This window comes from Scophthalmus maximus, chromosome 10 (assembly GCF_022379125.1).
Source record: "Scophthalmus maximus strain ysfricsl-2021 chromosome 10, ASM2237912v1, whole genome shotgun sequence".
NCBI lineage: Eukaryota > Metazoa > Chordata > Actinopteri > Pleuronectiformes > Scophthalmidae > Scophthalmus > Scophthalmus maximus.
In genome coordinates this window covers 19,082,655-19,103,174 of record NC_061524.1, presented here as the reverse complement: position 1 = coordinate 19,103,174, position 20,520 = coordinate 19,082,655, and the positions used below count along the sequence as shown (strand labels likewise).

Below are 20,520 nucleotides of genomic sequence, written 5' to 3'. Positions count from 1 at the left end.
ATATCATGCACGCATAAAGAACCAGACTTAGTTCTGGTTCAATATTCCAATGCCAGATTGACAAAAAGCCAACAGTGTTAAATTTAAAGGTGACATATTATGCTCATATGCACGTTCATAATTTTAATTTGGGTTACCACTTGAAAAGGTTTAAATGCTCCAAAGTTCAGAAATGCATCAGTGTTCTCAGACTGTCCATTCTAGCTCCTGCTCTTTTCACCCTCTGTCTAAAACACCTGGATTTTTTTTAGCCCCTCCTCCCGATAATCCCCAGTATCCTTTGATTGGCCAGCTGGCCATGTCTGTTGTGATTGGTCAACCAATTTCAAAATGTGTAGGAAATGTCATGCACCTTCACCAGAAAAGTGGAGATTCTCAGATTGCAGGAGGGGTTACCCCAAAAGAGTCCAACTGTGACATCAGAGTGAGAGAGAAATCCGAACCAGTTGTTCAGCGACTACTGAAAGATGATTATTGTAAAACCAGTCATTTAAGACATTATGAATTGCTCCCAATTTTATACATAGCTGTGGCAATTCAGCCTCTCAGTGGCTCAAGTGGGGACAGGCACAAAAGCCTCCTCACCATAAGAAAGCCTGTGATGACAGCTGCTTGATGTGCAGGATAAAGCCTCTGCGCTCCTAAAAAAATCTAATGGCAAGGAGACATTTTCATACACTCATGAGATGTGTGGGGGAAAAATCTGGATTTGCTGAGGCAGAGGACATACTATGGAGCCATTCTTTCTGTTTGAGGATGAGATGATTCTGAGGGTTAAATACTTCACGTTGACCGGGATAGGGAGGTTTTTTGGGACATCATGCACATGACCACATTTTGATCTGTGTAATGAACCAGAAATCTCCTCAATATTGAGCTTCTGTAATAAATACTTCTGATTAAGACATCTACGGTCTCAGTCTTCCTGATTCAACGGCATCAATATTTCCAATAAAAGGTGTACAGGCCTGAGTCCCATGTCAGGAATGGGTACCCCTTGGTTATTTAGATTTTAGGCTGTAGAATTGTACATAAGAATGTAAATGAATGAATGTAACCCTGTACCCTAAAATTTGACTCAGAATTTAAAAATCAACATATTACGCAAACAGCACTGCTGAAGGTTACCAATGACCTTCTCATGGCCTCAGACAGTGTACATGTCTCTATTCTCGTCCTATTCGATCTTAGTGCTGTGTTTGACACCATTGATCACAAAATTTTACTACAGAGACTAGAACATATTATTGAGATTAAAGAAACAGCACTAGAATGGTTTAAAAAGTTACAAGTACAATGAAACAACGAAAGTACAAGTATAATTGGGTTCCCTTACATTTTGTGCACAAATGGATGACTTTAATGCAAAGAGAAGTGAATGAGATGAAAATATTGCACCATCTATAGCTGAAGAATCAATATGGATATGATAGTGTCACTGACAGTGTGGCCAAACATGAGCCTTGTCAGACCTAAAATACATATAAAGTATAAAGATGCATGTTAAATTTAAAACAACAAAGTGTATTCAGAAGGTGTTGGGCCATCATATCAATCAATTTTTATTTGTATAGCGTCAAATCACAACATACATCGTCTCAAGGCACTTTACATAGTGAGGTCGAGACCTCACAATATTGTTGAGAAAACCCAACAGCTCCCTCAATGAGCAAGCACTTGGTGGCTGTGGAGGAGAAAAAACTCCCTTTTAGCAGGAAATCCCTCGCAGAACTGCGACTGGTTGGGGGTGAGGGAGACAAATGGGGGAGAGAGGAGAGGTGGGCAGAAAGAGGGGGAGAGAAGAGTGAGAAAGAGAGAACAGTTGTATAACCGTTGCTTCAATCTCTACCAGACTGATACTTATAATTACAAAAATAATACTGACACTACTGGATGCATTGATGTTGTTAATAATAATAATAATGACTGATTTGGATCCTGCAGTGTAAGAGATTAACTAGAAGAGAGAGAAAACACAGTAAGTGACATGTAATGTAAATACATGGGGACTGGAGAAATATGATCTCTTTTTCTAGTTCCTGTCAGAACTCATGCTGCCGCATTTTGGATTAACTGTAGGCTATTCACAGACTTATTGGGGCATCCTTACAGTCATGAATTACAGTAATCCAGTCTAGAAGTGATATATGCAGGGACAAGCTTTTCAGGATCCTTTTGAGATAGGATGTTTCTAATGTTCTTCATATTGTGCAGGTGAAAGAAGGCTGTCCTAGGGACTTGTTTTAATTGCGAGTCAAAGGACATGTCCTGGTCAAAGATAACTCCAAGGTTCCTCACAGTAGAGCTGGAGGCCAAGGTTATACCATCCAAGGTAACTATATGCTCAGATAATGTTTTTGTGAGTTGTTTAGGGCCGAATACAATGACCCCAGTTTTGTCTGAATTTAGAAGTAAAAAAAAAAAAATTGAAGTCATCCAGGCCTTTATATCTTTATGACAGTCCTGAAGTTTGTCTGCCTGATCAGTTTAATCTGGCTTTATAGATAAATACAGCTGGGTATCAACTGTGTCGCAATGGAAATGTATGTTGTGTTTTCTTACAATATTGCCTAAAGGAGGCATTTATAAATTGAAAAGTATTGGTCCCAGCACAGTAACTTGTGGAACTTAATGACTTACTTTTGTATTCATGGAAGATTTGTTGTTAACATTAACAAACGGAAATCTATTAGATAAGAAAGACATAAACCAATCTAGTTCTGTTCCTTTAATCCCAATGTGTTCTTGTCTCTGTAATAGAATCTTGTGATCAATGGTATCAAATGCAGCACTAAGATCTAATAGGACGAGAATAGAAACATGTCCACTGTCTGAGGCCATGAGTAGGTCAAATATGACTTTTCTGTGCTTTTTATGAGCTTTGGGAAAGTTTTACAAGGATTAAACCTCCATGACTTAAAATATACAAGACAAGGAGTAAAGAATGACCATGTTTACAGCTGGGGATGTCCTGTTAACAGTTCTTTTATATTTTTAGGCCGCATTACCGGATTTTTTTTTTGCTGCAGTACGACGAGTGGCCAACAGGATTTATTTGCTTCAAGTCTGAGCGGCCTCTCACCATCTAGTTAAATAGTGCTGCTGTTACTTTTGTCGCCTGTAGGTGACGCGTTGAACGTATGGGGCCGCTGCTCTACCATTGGATGCTTTCGGTCGGAGGGGGGAGACCCCGCAGCATCGAGCGCCTGATTGACGTCGAGGAAGAAAAAGAACACAAGATCGGATTACAAGATGGCGGTCTGTGGACGTTAGCAAGGAGGCCATTGGAGTTGTTGTGCTCTGTGTAGATTTTATAAACTCCTGTTGAGTTGTTTCACATCCTAAACGTAATGTGTTTATAAAATAGCTACTTGTATATTTTACTGTGATTGTGAACTTTGCTTGGACGTGCATGTTTTGTAACATGCAGGTGGAAACAAAGTTAACAGGTCGAGGGTAGGAAAACACCAGACGGGGTGAGGTGATAGCCTGTTAGCAGCCAGCTAGCCTGCTAGCTCCGACTCGGTTAACCATGTCGGACACTCGGCGGCGAGTGAAAGTATATACGCTGAATGAAGACCGACAGTGGGACGATCGGGGTACCGGACATGTCTCGTCAACCTTTGTCGAACGACTGAATGGTATATCATTATTAGTTCGAGCAGAATCAGACGGTAAGTTTCTTGTAAGCATAGGCGCATTGACGTTACGTTGGCTAACGTTAGCATTATAACTCTTGGTTCGTCTCCCAGAATGGCTCGATTGGTTACTATACAGTCCAGGTTAACTTTTTGCCCCTCTTTTAAAACATTGCTTAAGCATTTGAAGCCAACACTTTCTGACTGCTGGAACACCCGACATTAACATTTCTTAGAGGCATTGATTTATTCAGATGTTGGTGATAGCAAAATCCTGAGCAGACGACGGTTACTCAGTAGCATTGGGGCCTCAAAATCTCGTCTCAAAAGTACTAACTTGTTCGTGTTCATGATAGTAAACAGTAATGTGTTCACGCACATATCACAGAAAATAAGTATTTAAGGAAAAGGCTGGTGTAGAGTAACAAGCCCCTCGTTTAAGGTTTAACGCAGTATTGTTTGCCTCATTGTTCTTTCTACATCATATACTCCACACGAAATGCTCTCTTGTCATAGACGATAATTGACCTTTACCATCAAAGATTAGTAAAGTTATCATTTTGTAACATTGGCTGTGATCGTTTACACAAACTAACTGGAAAGTTAATTTATTCAAATCTTTGTGTTTTAGGATCACTACTATTGGAGTCGAAGATAAGCCCAAATACTGCATATCAGAAACAACAGGTAATGCAGACCATCTGAGTCTGGTTCAGCCACATAAAGTATGCACATTCATACCTGATATTTAAAAATTCTTAGTAATTTTAAGATTTTGGTGTTAAATATTAGTCATTTCAACATTGAGACTTGTTGCTTGTCAGTTACTGTTACAATAATAAAGTTTAAACTAATACTAATGCAAACTTGGTGAATGGAGGGGCACATCATTAGTAATTACAATAGAATCAAGTTGTGTTCTCATAATTTTAGTAGACACTTGCATGGCTAAAACCTGTAACAGTTACTTGTCACATGGTTTGAAATAACATCTTAGCTTAATGTCTGCATATTGTAGAAAAGTTGGCTCATTCAGTGTTTTAAGGGACTTGTTTCCAGGCTCATACAGTTACAAGAATGAAAGAGCCTTTTTGGCTATTAATAAGGTCTCACTCTTTTTCTAAGTGTGTCTTGAATATGTAACTTATGTGTGAGAGTTCATTCTAGGGTTGTCACGACAATTTGACTTTGATACGACACATGTATAAAAAAAGATACTCAATAACCACTTTCGATACCACTATAAAAAGATAAAAGGTCAAATACGCTTCTTAATTTTTTTGTTTTATTAGCAACTCAATACTGATCGCATACCAACATTATTAATACTATTCTTCAATGTTTTAGTATAATTTTTCTCTATTGTTGCTTCCCTTGTGGACACAGTACAGTGGTCACAGTGGGATAAACACCAGTCTTTGTTTTAAAACGGCTGTATTTAGATTGAATATATACTTATAAAGACATAAGCAAAATAAAATTTAGTTTCAAGTGAGAAACTTCAAATGGAACAGCTGACCATGTCCCCATGGAGCCTGTAACTTTGCTCTGCTCCACTTATCAGCATGAAATTTGAGATAATGTTCAGATGTTGTGCCATGGACTGTGTATGGAAGTTTTTTTCTGGAAGCTTTATCTGCATTTATTACATAGAGAATATTCGCTCTAAGTACGTTTTCTTTTTTAGGAGAAAATGAAATCTTTTATTTATGTTGTTCCATCTCCATTAACTCTGACCCATTAACCAAAGGATAAATCGACTAAACAAAAAATAATAAGGTTAATCGATAAAAAAAGAGCTCACCTGCGTCACATCACAGCATCTCTGCTTTTATGCAAACTTGTGGCATTTCCTCCTCTGTGTCCCCTGTATACATAAATGCAACATTTAAATAAAGCAACACCACTCTGTAATAACAAGCATTTTGTCACTTTGGACTCTGTTATCAGCAGATGAAATAATCAGCAAATTAATAATGAATATAATCATTGGTTTAAAAAAATGAGCTCCACCTCAATAAGGTTTTTAATGAATGACTACTTATCTAATGAAATTAAAGTATAACTGTGAGGGGGCATTTCTCTCCATAATTGAGGAAATTTTTCTGACTTTTAAAAATGGTATTGTTAGTGTGGTATTAGTTATTTTAGAAAGTGAAAGTACCCTAACCCTCTACTTTTGCTGGTCCAAGTCAAAGACTGGATCTTTTATTTAAAAAATACATGTTATTGTTATTTGTCTTTTTTCTGACATAAGAAACTCACTTGTTTTTATGTTGTTTTTTTGGAACCTTTTTTTGGGTGGGGGGTAGCCTAGATGGTGAGAAAAATCGTGATTCAGATTGTGGATTGTGATTCTATCCGAAAAGATTGTGATATGATCTTTTAGGCAGATCGCCCGACCCTAATCCCCAGTGATCAAGGCAAGATCCGGTGAAACAGAGTTTGTTGAAGCAATGACTGTGCGGTGCATGCTACAGTCTAACTGTTCATGATCGCTGCCGCGTCTAAAGACAAATGAGAAGTTTCTCTGCGTTATTTACTGCTATTGAGGAAGTAAACGGGGTGAGTCCCAGTCAGAGCGAGACAACACTTTGGCCCTGAAGCAAGTGAAAGCACATCTCCCCCGGAGGAAAAGACTGCAAACTCAGATACTCATGCGAGTTAAGCGACGTGAAAATTTGCGGCAAACAGTTACATACTACGTTGTTATTGTCACAATAAGTTAGGGCTGGGTGATAAAATGATAAAGATAATTATCCCAAAATAACTTAGGTAGATCCCTCAATAGAAATATAAACACGGTCGATATAATTTCGATAAAACTAATTCCGTCCATGTTTTGACAGATAAAACAAACAGCCAATGATAATGAGACTAGCGCCGTACCAAACCAATCATGTCGTTGGAATAGAGTTACAGCCGTGTGAAGTTAGGTTGAAGCACACAGCAGAGCGTAAGAGAAGCAGCCGGCAGCAGGGCACATGTTAATGTTTGGGCTACTGCGGTCGTGCACATCAGTCCATCAGGAGTGAGAGCGGGATAAAAGAGAAAATGACAACAGGAAATGTAAATTCGAGGGACAGTTACCGAAGAAGACATCCCGACAGACACAGCCCAAGTCTCAAAAGATGAGGACATCGTTTAAAAGATGGTCCGAGGAATTCGGTAGTGTGGAGATATTTTGGCTATTTAAAGTCCGACAAGTAGCAGAGTAGTAGCGTGCGCTGCAAACTGTCAACAGCATTTGTAGCAGTTGCAGCAGTTGTATAATTTTCTACAGTACATATGTCATGTTCATCTTCATCATATTTAAACAAAAATGAACGTTGGTTTAAATTGACAGAAATTGTGATTTTTATTGTGATATATAGCGATATCAATCAATATCACAAAAATTATCGTGATAAGATTTTTTCCATACAGCCCAGGCCTACGATAAGTTGTTTTGATCCAAAAATCTGCTAGCTAGCACAAACGCTACCTGTCACTACCCTACCGGAAGCTCTAATGTCATTACGCAGCACAACTAAGTGTCGCTAGAGAGATAAACATCAGTCTTTGTTTTAAAACGGCTGTATTTAGATTGAATAAATACTTAAAAAGACATTATCAATTTAGTTTCAAGTGAGAAACCTCAAATGGAACAGCTGACCATGTCCCCATGGAGCCTGTTATTTGCTCTGCTCCACTTATCAGCATGAAATTTGAGATAATGTTCAGATGTTGTGCCCTGGATTGTGTATGGACGTTTTTTTTCTGGAAGCTTCATCTGCATTTATTATATAGAGAATATTCACACTTAATATGTTTTCTATTTTAGGAGAAAATGAAATCTTTCATTTATGCTGTTCCATCTCCATTAACTCTGTCCCATATATCTGATTCATATATAAATATTTTTGATATGTAAATTAACTTACGGATAAATCGACTAAACAAAAAATAATAATAAGGTTAATCGATAAAAAAAGAATTGTTAGCTGCAACCTTAGAAGTGAGTCTGTCGGTGTTTGAGAAAAGTACTAGCACGTAGCTGCAGTCACAGAAAAGTTTATTCTATTAGGGGTATGTTATGATACTTTAGCCATAACGTGTGACTAGATACGCATAATAACTAGCCACCACAGAACAGAAAAAAAGGTCCCTGCTCATGCAACATTACTACATCATTCTCCTGCATTTTTCACGGCAGCAGAGACAGAAACACTGACACGCTTTAGGATAAAAAGCTAATGTTAATGATAGTTAATGTTAATGTCTGCTAACGTTACCGTTGTTCGCTCGGGGGAGTGGTGGCTTCTGAGCTCACCTGCGTCACATCACAGCATCATAAGCCACTCTGCTTTTATAAATGACACATTAAACTATATTAACGCAACATTGCTCTCTAAATTCTTGGAAAATGTCAGGGTGCCAGTCTTTCAAAGTTTTTTGCCAAACTTGTGGCGTTTCCTCCTCTGGTCGACACTGATTTGCAAAACTGTTTACATGTAGGCTTGTTGGAGTCTTTTGCCTTTCTTTGAGAATCTGCCGGATAGGAGAAATATATTGACGAACAGCACTCTGACCATTTTGCTTTTCTACACTCTTTGGTAATTCTCCAGGCCTCGACATGGTGGCCGTCTAGTTAACGTCACCACAGAGACAAGTATCTCACCGGCTGCAGACATGCTGCTGCCGGCTTGTGCCTCAGCCTCTAGTGATAGGGTCACTTCACGGTTGCAGGTTGAGGATCAGTTGATTTTCTCCCGTATTGTATCTTTAAGCAGCCTTGGGCAACTTGAAAATGTGATTGGAGATCAGCTTTCGATATTTGCGATACTATCAAAAATTTAATTAACGGATATTGTATAGTTGTAAACATGTATACCATGTGTTAAAAACGATACAATATCCGTTAATTAAATTTAAAGTATCGATACTTTTGACAACCCTAGTGCGTTCAAGGATTAATCAGTGTTTCCTGTGAATATGTTGATACAGTTTGATGTTTCTTCCTCCCCTTTCTAGGACACGCTAATTGTCTGGTCAGAAGCAGATAACTATGACCTTGCCCTAAGCTTTCAAGAAAAGGCTGGCTGTGATGAGATCTGGGAGAAGATTTGTCAGGTAAAAACAATCCAGTTTTAACAAGTTTTCTACAATATTTTCTTAAGAGCTCAAAAACGGGAGTTCATTAATAGACCATTAAAACATTTTTACCATCCTTAAACACCAAATCTTCATCCTTGTCGGTCAACTCTCCTGTCATTTTGTGATAAGACTCAGTCACCCGGTGATGTGACGCTGCTATTGTAAGCAGCAGACACTCCCTTTATAACTAACATCAGACTAAGAATTGATTACTAGTATTTTTCAAATTAGAGTACTGCTGATACACAAAAATTAACCATTTCTGTTTATTAAAACATGAAACGGACCAGTGGGGCTGGCTTTACTTCAGTAAAACAGAATTACAGCTGTGACCCTAATGTGTGCTATTAAAAAGTCTGCCCCAAATGGACCAATTCACACACATTCATACAGCTCTGCTTTTTACCACATTCACTTCCGTCAGAGGCGGGGAGCAAACCACCGACCTTCCGGTTTGTGGATGTCATCTCTAGTCACAGCTGCCCAATCAGGCTCTTTTTTTGTTTTTTTGTCTTTTTGTTGGATAGTTTTTCTAGTTGGTTTGCTAGCAATGTAAAGCATGGCATCAGTTATTCATTACTTCTAAAGAACGGGTGCACCAAAACCCATACTGGCAGAGAATAGTGCTGATGCGGATCAGCTTGGAGGGGCCTTCATTAAGCCCCTTTCACAGTGGCCAAAAAACCCGTTTAACACTAACACCCGGCGTTTGAAAACATTTAATCGCCTTCACCTCCTATCGGCATTGATGTGAACGTCACACCCGGGTGAGCCCGCTAATTTGAGCGATGACGGAGGCAACAAAGCCTCGACTCCTACGTCGGTAACTCCTGTTACCTCACCAGCTGTAGTAAAGAGACCTTGCATTTAGCTAGCTCGCTTAGCCTAGTTTTGGCTCGTTGGTGACAACTAACACAATCGAGATCATCGATGAGGTTTAGAACGGGGCATTTTATTTCAACCCTTCGGTGGACATACAAAGCCTCATCAGGCGCACTCTCATTACAAAGTGGCCATAAACTGTCGCTAACATGGATGATGTGCGGAGCCCATTCTCCTTGTGGCTGCAGCTACGTACACAAACACCTTCTTCTATCATACACACACTTCAAACCCATATGGCCACCTGCTTAAAGGGCCAGATTCGGCTCGTAACACTGCGCAGAGCTTGTAAACTTTGAAAGAGTGACAAGTACAAGATAGAAGGTAACGTTGACCACCGGCTCGCTGGCTACGATGCTTTCTGTTGCTACCACACTGTTCTTCTTCTTTGTTTTTTACGGCGTGCACCGCTCTCTACCGCCATCAATGGTCGCCAACTGTCACTACACAATCATAGGACCCTGGTCTACTCGGAGTGTGAAAGGGGCCAATTGCCGATTAAACGCGGGTCGACCCGCGTTTAAAAAAACCCGGGTCTACACGGTAGTTTTGGTGTGAAAGAGGTATTAGAGACTGTTGATCCCAGTCCTGCTGTAGACTGCTGACTAAGCTCACAGCGGGTCAGAAGCAGTGATTCCCCCTACATGCATTCAGCAGCGACGGTATGCCGCTACTGGATTTTGACCACCGCCACTGAATTATTATTATTTTATTTTGTTTTATGAGAGGAGATTGGGCTCTGTCTTATGTTTGGATGGGAATGGAAACTCAGTATTAAACGGGCCTTGGGGCAAAATTACGAAAGACCGTAATATAGGCCTGGGTGATATGGAAAAAAATCGTATCATAATCATAATTTTTCTTATTGATCGATATATCACGATATAACTCAAGTTGTGAGATGTGAAGATATCATAATATTTAAACCAAAGTTAATTTTGTTTTAAATATTGTTTAAAGTTGAACATGACAAATGTACTGTAGAACATTATACAGCTCCTGCTGTATAATGCAGTTGTATAAAACAACTGCTGCAACTGCTACAAATGCTTTCAACACAGTTTGCAGCTCACGCTACTACTTTGGCTCTTGTCGGACTTTAGATAGCCAAAATATAGATAGCCCAGCCCTACCATAGTATCAATAAGCTCTGACGTTATTGGTACTGCTGTGTTCTGTGCAGGGGTCGACACACGGAGTTCAGATAGAGACACTCAGAGAGTGAAAATCGTCAAAGTTGTACATCGCCAAAATCAATGGAGACAACGCTCGTTGTCACAAGTGTTACAAATGTTTTGCAAGTAAAGGCAGTAACAGCGATCAGCGAAGTGAAAGTACATCTAAGCCTAAAGCCCTTCACAGCTGCAGTTAGTGGGAGGATGAATAAGGAGAGAGTGAATGAGAGCCACCTCGCTATGAGGTTGCTATTGGGTTGTGTTACTTTTTTCCTTAGATGGGCTTTATGTTAGTCCCATCACTCAACACACAACATCATATACTTTATATTAGTTATTTCTTCAAAATAGTGCTGTTCAGTGTTCAACAATGTATTGTGACAGTACGAGAAACAAAACATTTGTCCATTCCATTATATTCTCAAAAAAGGAAGCAAGAACCAGTAAGAGTACTGTTAAAGTACTGGATCGATAAGCAGTATCAATAAGAGTTGGGCCCATCCATCCGCTGTGGTCTTATTAACGTTAGCAATGTAGTGGCTGTTCTCAGCATGAATGTTTGGCCTGCGGAGTTGCTAGTTGCAGTTTTCTTTTTGAAACTGCAAAAGGTGACCTGCAATAATTGAGCCGCGGTGACTGACGCCGCGCTGCTGCAGTGACATCAAAGATCAGTTCAGAACCCTGAACACGCTGTTGTTGTATTTACAACGTATCCCGTCTCCAAAATGTATCAATACCGAACATAAGGGTGTCCAAATTCAACACTGCACTTTCTTGAGACCTAAACAACGCACAATCAAGTGTCAGGCTGATGAGATATGACTGACATTTTTTGAATAATCAACAGGATTAGTATGAAGATGTCTCAAGCAGTGCAGATTAGCCTCTCTGCCACACTTAAATATAAAATGTGTCTGAAAATGTCCTTAATTTCTTTGAAGAAAAAAATTATATATATATATATATATAACCTCAGGAAATAATCTGTTCATAATTTTATACACCTTTTAATCAAAATTCCTGCAGGTACCATGTTCAGTATTTATGTTTATTTTAATTAATTGTTAATTTTAGTTCATTGTTCTTTGCTATTATTATTTAAATGCAAAGAATATTTTCAAAAAAGCTACTTTTCCTCCATTTTTGTAGTTGTAAGTGGGTGGGGGTCACCAGTGTCCATACAACATATATATAGGTTGTAAGACTACAGCACACAATTGTTTTATTGTTAAATATTATATTTAAATGCCCCAGCAGTTATTATTTTTTTTGTATATTTGATACACCTGATCCAAGAACATATTCATCCATATACAGGGTAAACCAAAGAGAATAGGAAGAATCAATTCATTCTTTTGGTGCGTATGTGGGGGTAGGGGGTGAGGGTGGGGGGGCCTGTCTTGTCTTGGACATAAGCAAGGGGGGCAAAAAAGGTTGGGAACCACTGGTCTAAATCAATGACTCCAGTCTAAATGGACTGAGCAGACTTTTCTTTTGGCGTTAACAACTAAGAATTGCTATAGATGTTAAAGCAGAAATAGTTGAAACCTTGTGTACTTGTAGATTTAGCTGAATTCAATCATTTTGCATTTAAAAATGTCTTCTTGTATCCCTTTATTGGTAGTAAGCATCCAGCCCCGTTAATACTTGTTTAATTCTAAATTTCATATCTTCTGACTATTTAATGCTCAGGTTCAAGGCAAGGACCCTGCCCTGGACATCACCCAGGACCCCATTGATGAGTCAGAGGAGGAGCGCTTCGAGGAGATACCAGAGACAAGTCATCTGGTGGAGCTCCCTCCTTGCGAGCTAAGCCGACTGGAGGAGATCGCTGATCTGGTAACCTCTGTCCTGTCTTCACCCATCCGGAGAGAAAAACTCGCACTGGCCCTGATGAGCGAGGGTTACATTAAGAAACTCCTAGGTCTTTTTAGAGTATGTGAAGACCTGGACAACAGGGAGGGACTACATCACCTTTATGAGATTGTCCGGGGTGTCTTGTTCCTCAATAAAGCTGCCCTCTTTGAGGTGATGTTCTCTGATGACTGCATCATGGATGTGGTTGGCTGCCTTGAGTATGACCCAGCACTGGTCCAGCCTAAACGTCATCGGGAATTCTTGACCAAGACGGCAAAGTTTAAGGAAGTAATCCCTATCACGGACTCTGAGCTACGGCAGAAGATCCACCAGACCTACCGGGTGCAGTACATCCAGGACATTATCCTGCCCACACCATCTGTCTTTGAGGAGAACTTCCTGTCCACACTCAACTCTTTTATCTTCTTCAACAAAGTGGAGATTGTCAGTATGTTGCAGGTAAGGATCCAAACCAGGTAACTTGTATTATTTCTTAAGGCACATTTATCAACATTCATCTCACAAAGGTTTTTTCCAGACCTAATGTCACTGCAAATTGAACATATTTTGGATATGTGTAGATATGTGGTTCAAGATAATAACGTATTTTTAATGATTGTAAACTGCCTTACAATCCAATGATCCCACTTCCCAGAGTGCGCCAGCCCATCCATTTCATTGCAAAGTGTTGGATATTCAATGATTGTGTTTGAAGGATAACCATAAGCTAAGTAGCTTTCTCTAAGATGCATGGATTTTTCTGAGTCTTCGGAAAAATGCAGTAAAAATCTTGTTGCAGTAAAATCTTGTTGCAGTAAATACATTGAATACAAGTTTTGTTATATTCCATTTGTTTTCTGTATGTTAGCTTTTTATTTCTTATTATTCATGTCTTGATGTTTTAATCCTGTTTCTCCTGTACCTTAGGAGGACGAAAAATTCCTAACAGAAGTCTTTGCACAGCTCACAGATGAAGCCACAGAGGACAGTAAAAGGAGAGAACTTGTAAGTCAAATGGTTTTCAAATATCTTGGCCAGATGTTTTGATAATATTTTGGTAAAATGTAGAAGCTTAAATATGTCGGGCAGTATTTTAATGTATTGTGATGTTGGCTTTTATTTTTGTCATTGCACAGTGTTAACGTTCTTGTTTATTTGGATTCATTCTGCTGTCTGTAATGCCATTTCTTTCGCAATTGCTAATTATTCAATGACATTTTCTGCACTGTTTACCACAATGATTTGAATGCAAATTGCCTCCTTGTCTATTGGCTTGTTGTACAACAGCTTTGGCAATGTTATTCATTCAACACTATAAACTCTCACTGACAAATGAGAGATAATTCAACGCAATGGTCCATGTAGTTGTCAATTATTCAACTTTGGAAAAAAAAGTCCTTCCTGAAACAAAATGTTTGAGACTCTACCAATAATGTTTTTTCCACTGCTGTAGAAAAAAATCACAAATTAATCAATGTTTGAGGTCTGTGTTTGCTATTGACGATTAATCACTCGCATTGATATATTAAATGCTGAATAACCATTATATCTGCTGTTTTTTTTCTGTAGGTGAACTTTGTCAAGGAATTCTGTGCTTTTTCACAAACATTGCAGCCACAAAATAGAGACGCTTTCTTCAAAACGCTGGCAAATCTAGGCATCTTACCTGCTCTTGAAATAGTCATGGTATGTCATATATGATGGTGCTCATTAAGTTATTCTTGGGTATAACATTCTCCATATCTTTTTTTTTTGTGTGTCTATAAATGGGGGAAAATACTATGTACGCGTTTTTCTCTATGGCTGTATCTTCAACCCTTATTTTTCTCTTGCTCAGGGAATGGATGACCTGCAGGTAAGGGCAGCAGCTACAGACATCTTCTCTTACCTGGTGGAATTCAGCCCCTCCATGGTCAGGGAGTTTGTCATGCAGGAACCACAGCAGACAGATGATGTAAGCATCTTGATATCACGATCAACAGGCATTCCCACATTTGATCAGACCAGTTTGGCATAGCTCTAACCAAAGAAGAAACAACCCATAAATCATACACACTAGTTGTTTGGTGCAATGGCATTATTTACATGAAATCTGAAGCAAATCCAACATAGTCACTCGGTAGGCCTCTGTTGATTTGACATTGAATGACTCTTTCCTGTAGAGTTGCAGTTGCTTTGCTGTCGTAATAATTTTTGTTTTTGGACTGAAACTGCATCATTTTGACTCTACCTTCTACTCTGTGTGTTTTTCACCCAGGATGTTCTGCTGATAAATGTTGTTATCAAGCAGATGATTTGTGACTCAGATCCAGAGTTAGGAGGAGCTGTCCAGCAGATGGGTTTACTAAGGACGCTCATCGACCCTGAGAACATGCTGGCGTCCACCAATGTAAAACATACACACGTGCAAGATTTGTAATGTTGACTTGTTATACAATTATGTTTTGATGAACAGTAAGGACAGCATCATTTGATGAACTCCAATCAAACTTCTAAGCTCACAAGGATAGCCAGATAACTGATAAATGTCAGTATAATCACTGTTTTCCCAAATATATGTTCCCGCATAAATCATGATGCATCCAGAGCTCACTGTTGTCAGCTGTTAAACTGCAAACCTCATTTGCTTTGTCCAACAATAAAACATAAAAAGCGCTTATTTAAGTTTCTTTTCCTTTTTAGAAAACGGAGAAGACGGAATTCCTGAGTTTCTTCTACAAGTACTGCATGCATGTCCTGACTGCTCCTCTGCTGGCCAACACGGCACATGACAAAAACTCAAAAGGTGATTCGTAGAAACAAACTTCAAATAAACTGGAATGTTTCAGATTGTAAGATAAAGGATTTGACAATTATTCTGTGTTTCAGATCCACAGGAGGGATCAACTAAGATCAACCTAGTCTGTCCAGGTGAGTATTATTTGACTCTAAATCAACTACCCTTATATATCACCTGTATCAATCTAACAGGGTAAAATAAATGACCAGTACCTGCTTTTAATGTGACTCAAATTGTGTAATGGCTGTGATGTTGTCCATTATATGAAGAACATTTCCTGAGTTGCAAAGTATTATAGCTGAGATTTTGTTTAATACAACTCAACTGTAAGATGAGATTTAAATTTTCTACATGTATGCGCTTGCTTTCAATTGAAAATTGACTTGTATTTAGAAAAAATGACAGGACTGTAAGGAAGTATGTGTATGTGTGTAATAAGAATTTTGTATTGCATATCTGTAATGTCCTGGTGTTTTTTTGGTATGTAGACAACTTCCAGACAGCTCAGCTACTGGCACTGATCCTGGAGCTCCTTACCTTCTGTGTTGAGCACCACACCTATCACATCAAGACCTACATCATGAACAAAGACCTACTCAGGAGAGTGCTGGTGCTTATGAACTCAAAGCACACCTTTCTTGCTCTTTGTGAGTCCCCACTTACACAAAACCTACACAAACAGTCACACACCTTTCTGCTGCTTTGTCTTTCTTTCCCTTAGTGTTTTCAATAGATATCTTATTTTCTGAATTTACATTAACCAAGTCTACTGCTTTTAGTTTTCAACCATACCAGGGTTGTGGATCTGCTATATACATCCAGCCTCAACCCAATGACATTGTGTTGTTTTTCCTTACTTAAATGCAAAAACAAAGTTGTCATCTGTTTTTGTCCAAGGTGCCCTGCGTTTCATGCGCAGGATCATTGGCCTGAAGGATGAGTACTACAACCGCTACATCATCAAAGGGAACCTATTTGAACCTGTTATTAATGCCCTGCTGGACAATGGCACCCGATACAACCTCCTGAACTCAGCCATCATAGAGCTCTTTGAGTTCATTAAAGTGGTGTGCAAACACGCAGACACACGCTTCCACAATGAAAAATGTTGATGTGCATTGTTTGTTCATGGCACTGACTGTGGGTTTTTTGTGATTTCCACTCTGTCTTCACTTTTTAGGAGGACATCAAATCTCTCATAGCTCACATTGTGGATAACTTCTACAAGGCACTTGAATCCATTGAGTACGTCCAGACTTTCAAAGGCTTGAAGGGTCGATATGAACAGGAAAAAGACCGGCAGAGTCAGAGACTCAACAGGTCAGAAAAGACTGATGTGCTGTAATTAACACGAGTTGTTATGTTTATTGTTGCATACTAGGGATGGGCACGAGTAGAAAATTCCAAGATCGAGGGATCACATCAATTCCTTGAGTCAATCGAGTACTCGTTTTTCTAAATCTATTTTTAGAACAAGATCAATTCTTGCTCAGAAAACGAGCATGTCAATGTGTTAGGGAGAAAGGCGAGAAAGAATTCTGTTTATGATCAGTCTCGCTGCGGAGAAGACGCAGGCACAGAGGTGGCAGGTATCCGCAGGCGCTGGGTGTCCAGTGCCTTTGCGCTTGCGATCCCGTGCATGTCTTTCACTGTAACCCCGTTGTTTAAGTCAGACAACTTTTCTCAGATGGTGATGCGAAGTGCTGGTTCTAAAAATGTAAGGTGTTAGTGTCTTGGGTCAAGCGCAGGAGCAAGGAGTGATGCACACGCGCACAAAAAAAAAAATTGAGCGCCGTTGATCACCAATCAAGTTCATTTAAAACGAGGACTAGTCAAGGAATCGGACACTCACGCCCATCCCTATTGCATAAATCTTTTAATTTGCAATTAGATGCTGTGCACTGAATGCACGTAAGTTATCACATTTTGCCCTGCCATTCAGGAGGTCAGAAAAAATCATCACCCCCCGAAACCAGGGTCTGAATTGTTTGTACTTTTCTGGCGGCATCTGGTGGTAAAGTTGCAAACTGCAACCAACTGAGTATCCGACAGGACACATTTTATGGTGGCGCACCGCTAATTCCATATCCAGTTTCCCGCAGTGCTGGAAATTCAATGCGAATCCGACGTATTCTGGACTGTTTTGTGCAACCATATTTAATGCTGCGTTCCATTATACTTCGAAACCGCTCAGAACTCAGACCCCGGAAGTCGAGGTGGTGATTTATTTATTTTTTTACCTCCCGAATTGCAGTGGAACAGGAACGCAGCACAACACATCGTAGCAAACTGGGCGCTTTACACGGAGGTCGGGTCCCCCTAATGTAACTATATTTAACTCATTCAAAGTTGACAAAAAAATAAGTTCTTCTAAATATTACAAACTGTAGCTTTAAAGATATTTTTGTTATCCAAACATTGGACCCCTTTTTTACCATATGGTATCGATAAAGTCGGAATTTATAAAATTCAATCGATACCCAACCCCATTTTAAATAAAAGGATGTGATTCGCCTGATCTTCGCAGGCAAATGGAAGTCTGCCTGAATGGGAGGCGCTACAGACCTATCTGTTAGAGCAAATACACATGCGCCTTTGATCTGGTTTCCAGGCTCAAATCAGTACAAGGATCTTTATAACTAATACGAGTTCCCACTTCTGCCTCACACTTTTTTTCTGTAGATAACTGAACTATATCAAGCGTATTTTTTTGGGGGTAGATATCGCAGGGATGCAAGGTCGTTGGATGAAGATGAAGAGTTGTGGTTCAATGATGATGATGACGATGATGATGGAGAAGCGGTGGAGAAGAGGATGGAGGATGACTTCTCTGACAGCTACGGCAAGTACATGGAAGCCAAAAGAGGTAAGCTGCACTGTCATTACTGTATTTGGCTTCCTACACATTGCTACATCTTAGTCTGATATTTACATTGTTACCGCAGGAGCTGCCAACGGAGCTAATATTGGCACCAACAACAACAGTAAAGCTGTTGTGATCCCACCTTTACCACCAACCAACACTCCAAACAACAGTTCAACTTCCTCTCTCAAAACAGTTTCTCTTCCTGCCACACCAGTAGTGAAGGTAATGGCTCTCTTCAAATTGTGCTTTTTGTTTAACTTCAATTCTCTACTAAACTCTGCCTTAGCCAACATTGTTTCCAATTTTTAATTGTGTATTTTAGGTGTATGAAGTGCATTAATTTTTTTTAGTATACCAGAAATAAAAATTTGTTCCACATAATTTTTCGATCATATCTTTGGAAAAGCTGTTTCGTTAAGGATGCAGACAAACAGTCAGTTAATTACCTGGGTGAGGCTTATGTCTTCAAAATTGCGCATTTTAGATTATGCATAAATATGAATAGTGCTAAATGAGAAACTTGCGTGTATTTTAAATATTTTTAATACCCCTGCAAAATTATTTTTTGGGTTGAGAGAACTTGTTTTAATGGGTACATTTTCAGTTTTTTTTAATGTTGTCATTGTCATCTTTTCTGTTGTTTCTCTTAGACTGCTCTGGTTGGTTTGGTGGACTACCCTGACGATGAGGATGATGATGAAGATGAAGAAGATGAGGAGGAAGAGCAGACTCCAAGAAAGCGGCCCCGTCTGAACTCTTAAGGATAATTGTCCTTGAATTGGTTGTGATGGATGGAGACTGAGTCTCTCCCATCCTCCCTCCTTTGGTTGTCTCATTGGCCCTTGGCCTACTTGTGCCACCTCCTCAGTCTCACTGAGTAGACGGGCAAAGATGAGAACCCACTTCACTCAGTCCCTCCAGATTTCTACTCCTCTTTTTTTCCCCTTAGGGGAAAGAGATGGATAGCTTATCTTTTACTGGAAACAGAGAGAGCAGTCTGTTCCTTCAGCCTGTCAACTTAACCTCTTCCTTTTACCAACAGCCTCGACCAGGAGGTCCCCAAAACACCTTTCTTCCTCCCAACCTTTTCCAAATTCACCCCTGCTCTCCTAGTTCACGCCTCTTTTTGAACTACCTCTTTCTTTCTCCTTCTCATCCACCATCGTACTTACCGATCAGAGAGGCTGCAGGGGAGGGCCAAGGCATTTCTCAACTCTGTTGTTGCTACAGCAACAGAAGCAAGGAATCTGCGGTACTACAGCAAACCCAGAGGAACCCAAACGCGTCCTTTTTTGAACTCTCCCTTCCATTCCTCTCGAACCCGAACTGGTGAGCTCTACAGACGGAGGAAGCCAGAACACAACCAGCGTGTGAACTGTTCAGCAGGCCAGTCAGGCTAGCAGGACTAGCAGTTATAGTTGTAGAGAGCTTGACTGGCAGAAATAGTTAATGCACCGCCCTGCCACAGAACTGTTCCCTTTTGTTGGGGATAAGAAGAATCCAGGCAACATTGAAGAATTAAACATAACATCAGAAAACAGGGCAGGTAACAAATAACAAAATGTATCAGGATGAAAACAGAAATGAGGCTTTGATCCAGGGAAGCAGGACTCGAAAGCCATGAGCTAAGTCTGTTTGGCCAAGGCGTACACAATGTCTCACACACAGGACTGCAATTTCATGACTTTGTTAAAAACTGCTGTACAGATGTTTTTTTCCCCCTTTTTAATCATTTTCCCTTGCTCTGATTTTGAAAGGGGGGAGAGATGCCTACCTGTGTATTTTTTGTTGTTGCACAAAAAGGTGGGGTCACTTTTCACCCTTTCAGTCCAGTTCATTGATTCAATGTAAAATGCTGGTTTTAAAAATAACGTATTAAACTGCAGTAAAGTCATTTTTGCAGCCAACATTTTGAGGGTGTCTGTAGTTTTGCATTTTAGTGGATTTAAGAATTCAGTGGCCTCATTGTGATGAACACGCAGTCCGGTTTTAGTTATAACTGGGTGAAAAACCTGAGCTGTTGATGTGTTTACAAGTAGATTAAGTGCACACTTTCTATTTCAGGAGGTTTGGGTCCCCGCAACCTCCTTCCAGACAGGTATCAGGTTCACAGCTTGCAAAAAGCTACCCACCTTGTCTGTGTGCTGTCATGCTTCTTGCTGTTGAAACATCTCACCTCTACAACTG

The 20,520-nt window shown here is 39.8% G+C and overlaps 1 protein-coding gene across 2 annotated transcripts; it reads left to right on the top strand.

Moving 5' to 3' along the window:
• The first annotated feature begins 3,192 nt into the window (after positions 1–3,192).
• On the top strand, positions 3,193–20,240 carry ppp4r3b (protein phosphatase 4, regulatory subunit 3B). 2 transcript variants are annotated; one of them, XM_035605973.2, is made up of 16 exons: positions 3,194–3,674; positions 4,270–4,325; positions 8,652–8,750; positions 12,524–13,147; positions 13,616–13,693; positions 14,258–14,374; positions 14,526–14,642; positions 14,946–15,077; positions 15,371–15,473; positions 15,557–15,598; positions 15,956–16,114; positions 16,365–16,534; positions 16,648–16,787; positions 18,188–18,333; positions 18,413–18,555; positions 18,984–20,240. In XM_035605973.2, the coding sequence occupies exons 1-16, from the start codon at positions 3,533–3,535 to the stop codon at positions 19,092–19,094; spliced, it is 2,379 nt and encodes a 792-aa protein (XP_035461866.1). In that variant the 5' UTR covers positions 3,194–3,532; the 3' UTR covers positions 19,095–20,240. The 2 variants fall into 2 exon arrangements, with proteins under 2 accessions (XP_035461867.1, XP_035461866.1); XM_035605974.2 differs by lacking the exon at positions 8,652–8,750 and having other exon boundaries at positions 3,193–3,674.
• The last annotated feature ends 280 nt before the right edge of the window (positions 20,241–20,520 follow it).

Coding starts and splice junctions, on each gene's coding strand:
- ppp4r3b (XM_035605973.2), top strand. CDS start 3,533: ATGTCGGACACTCGGCGGCGAGTGAAAGTATATACGCTGAATGAAGAC. Junction 15,078..15,370: donor ACATGCTGGCGTCCACCAAT/GTAAAACATACA, acceptor TTTCCTTTTTAG/AAAACGGAGAAGACGGAATT. Junction 18,556..18,983: donor CTGCCACACCAGTAGTGAAG/GTAATGGCTCTC, acceptor TGTTTCTCTTAG/ACTGCTCTGGTTGGTTTGGT.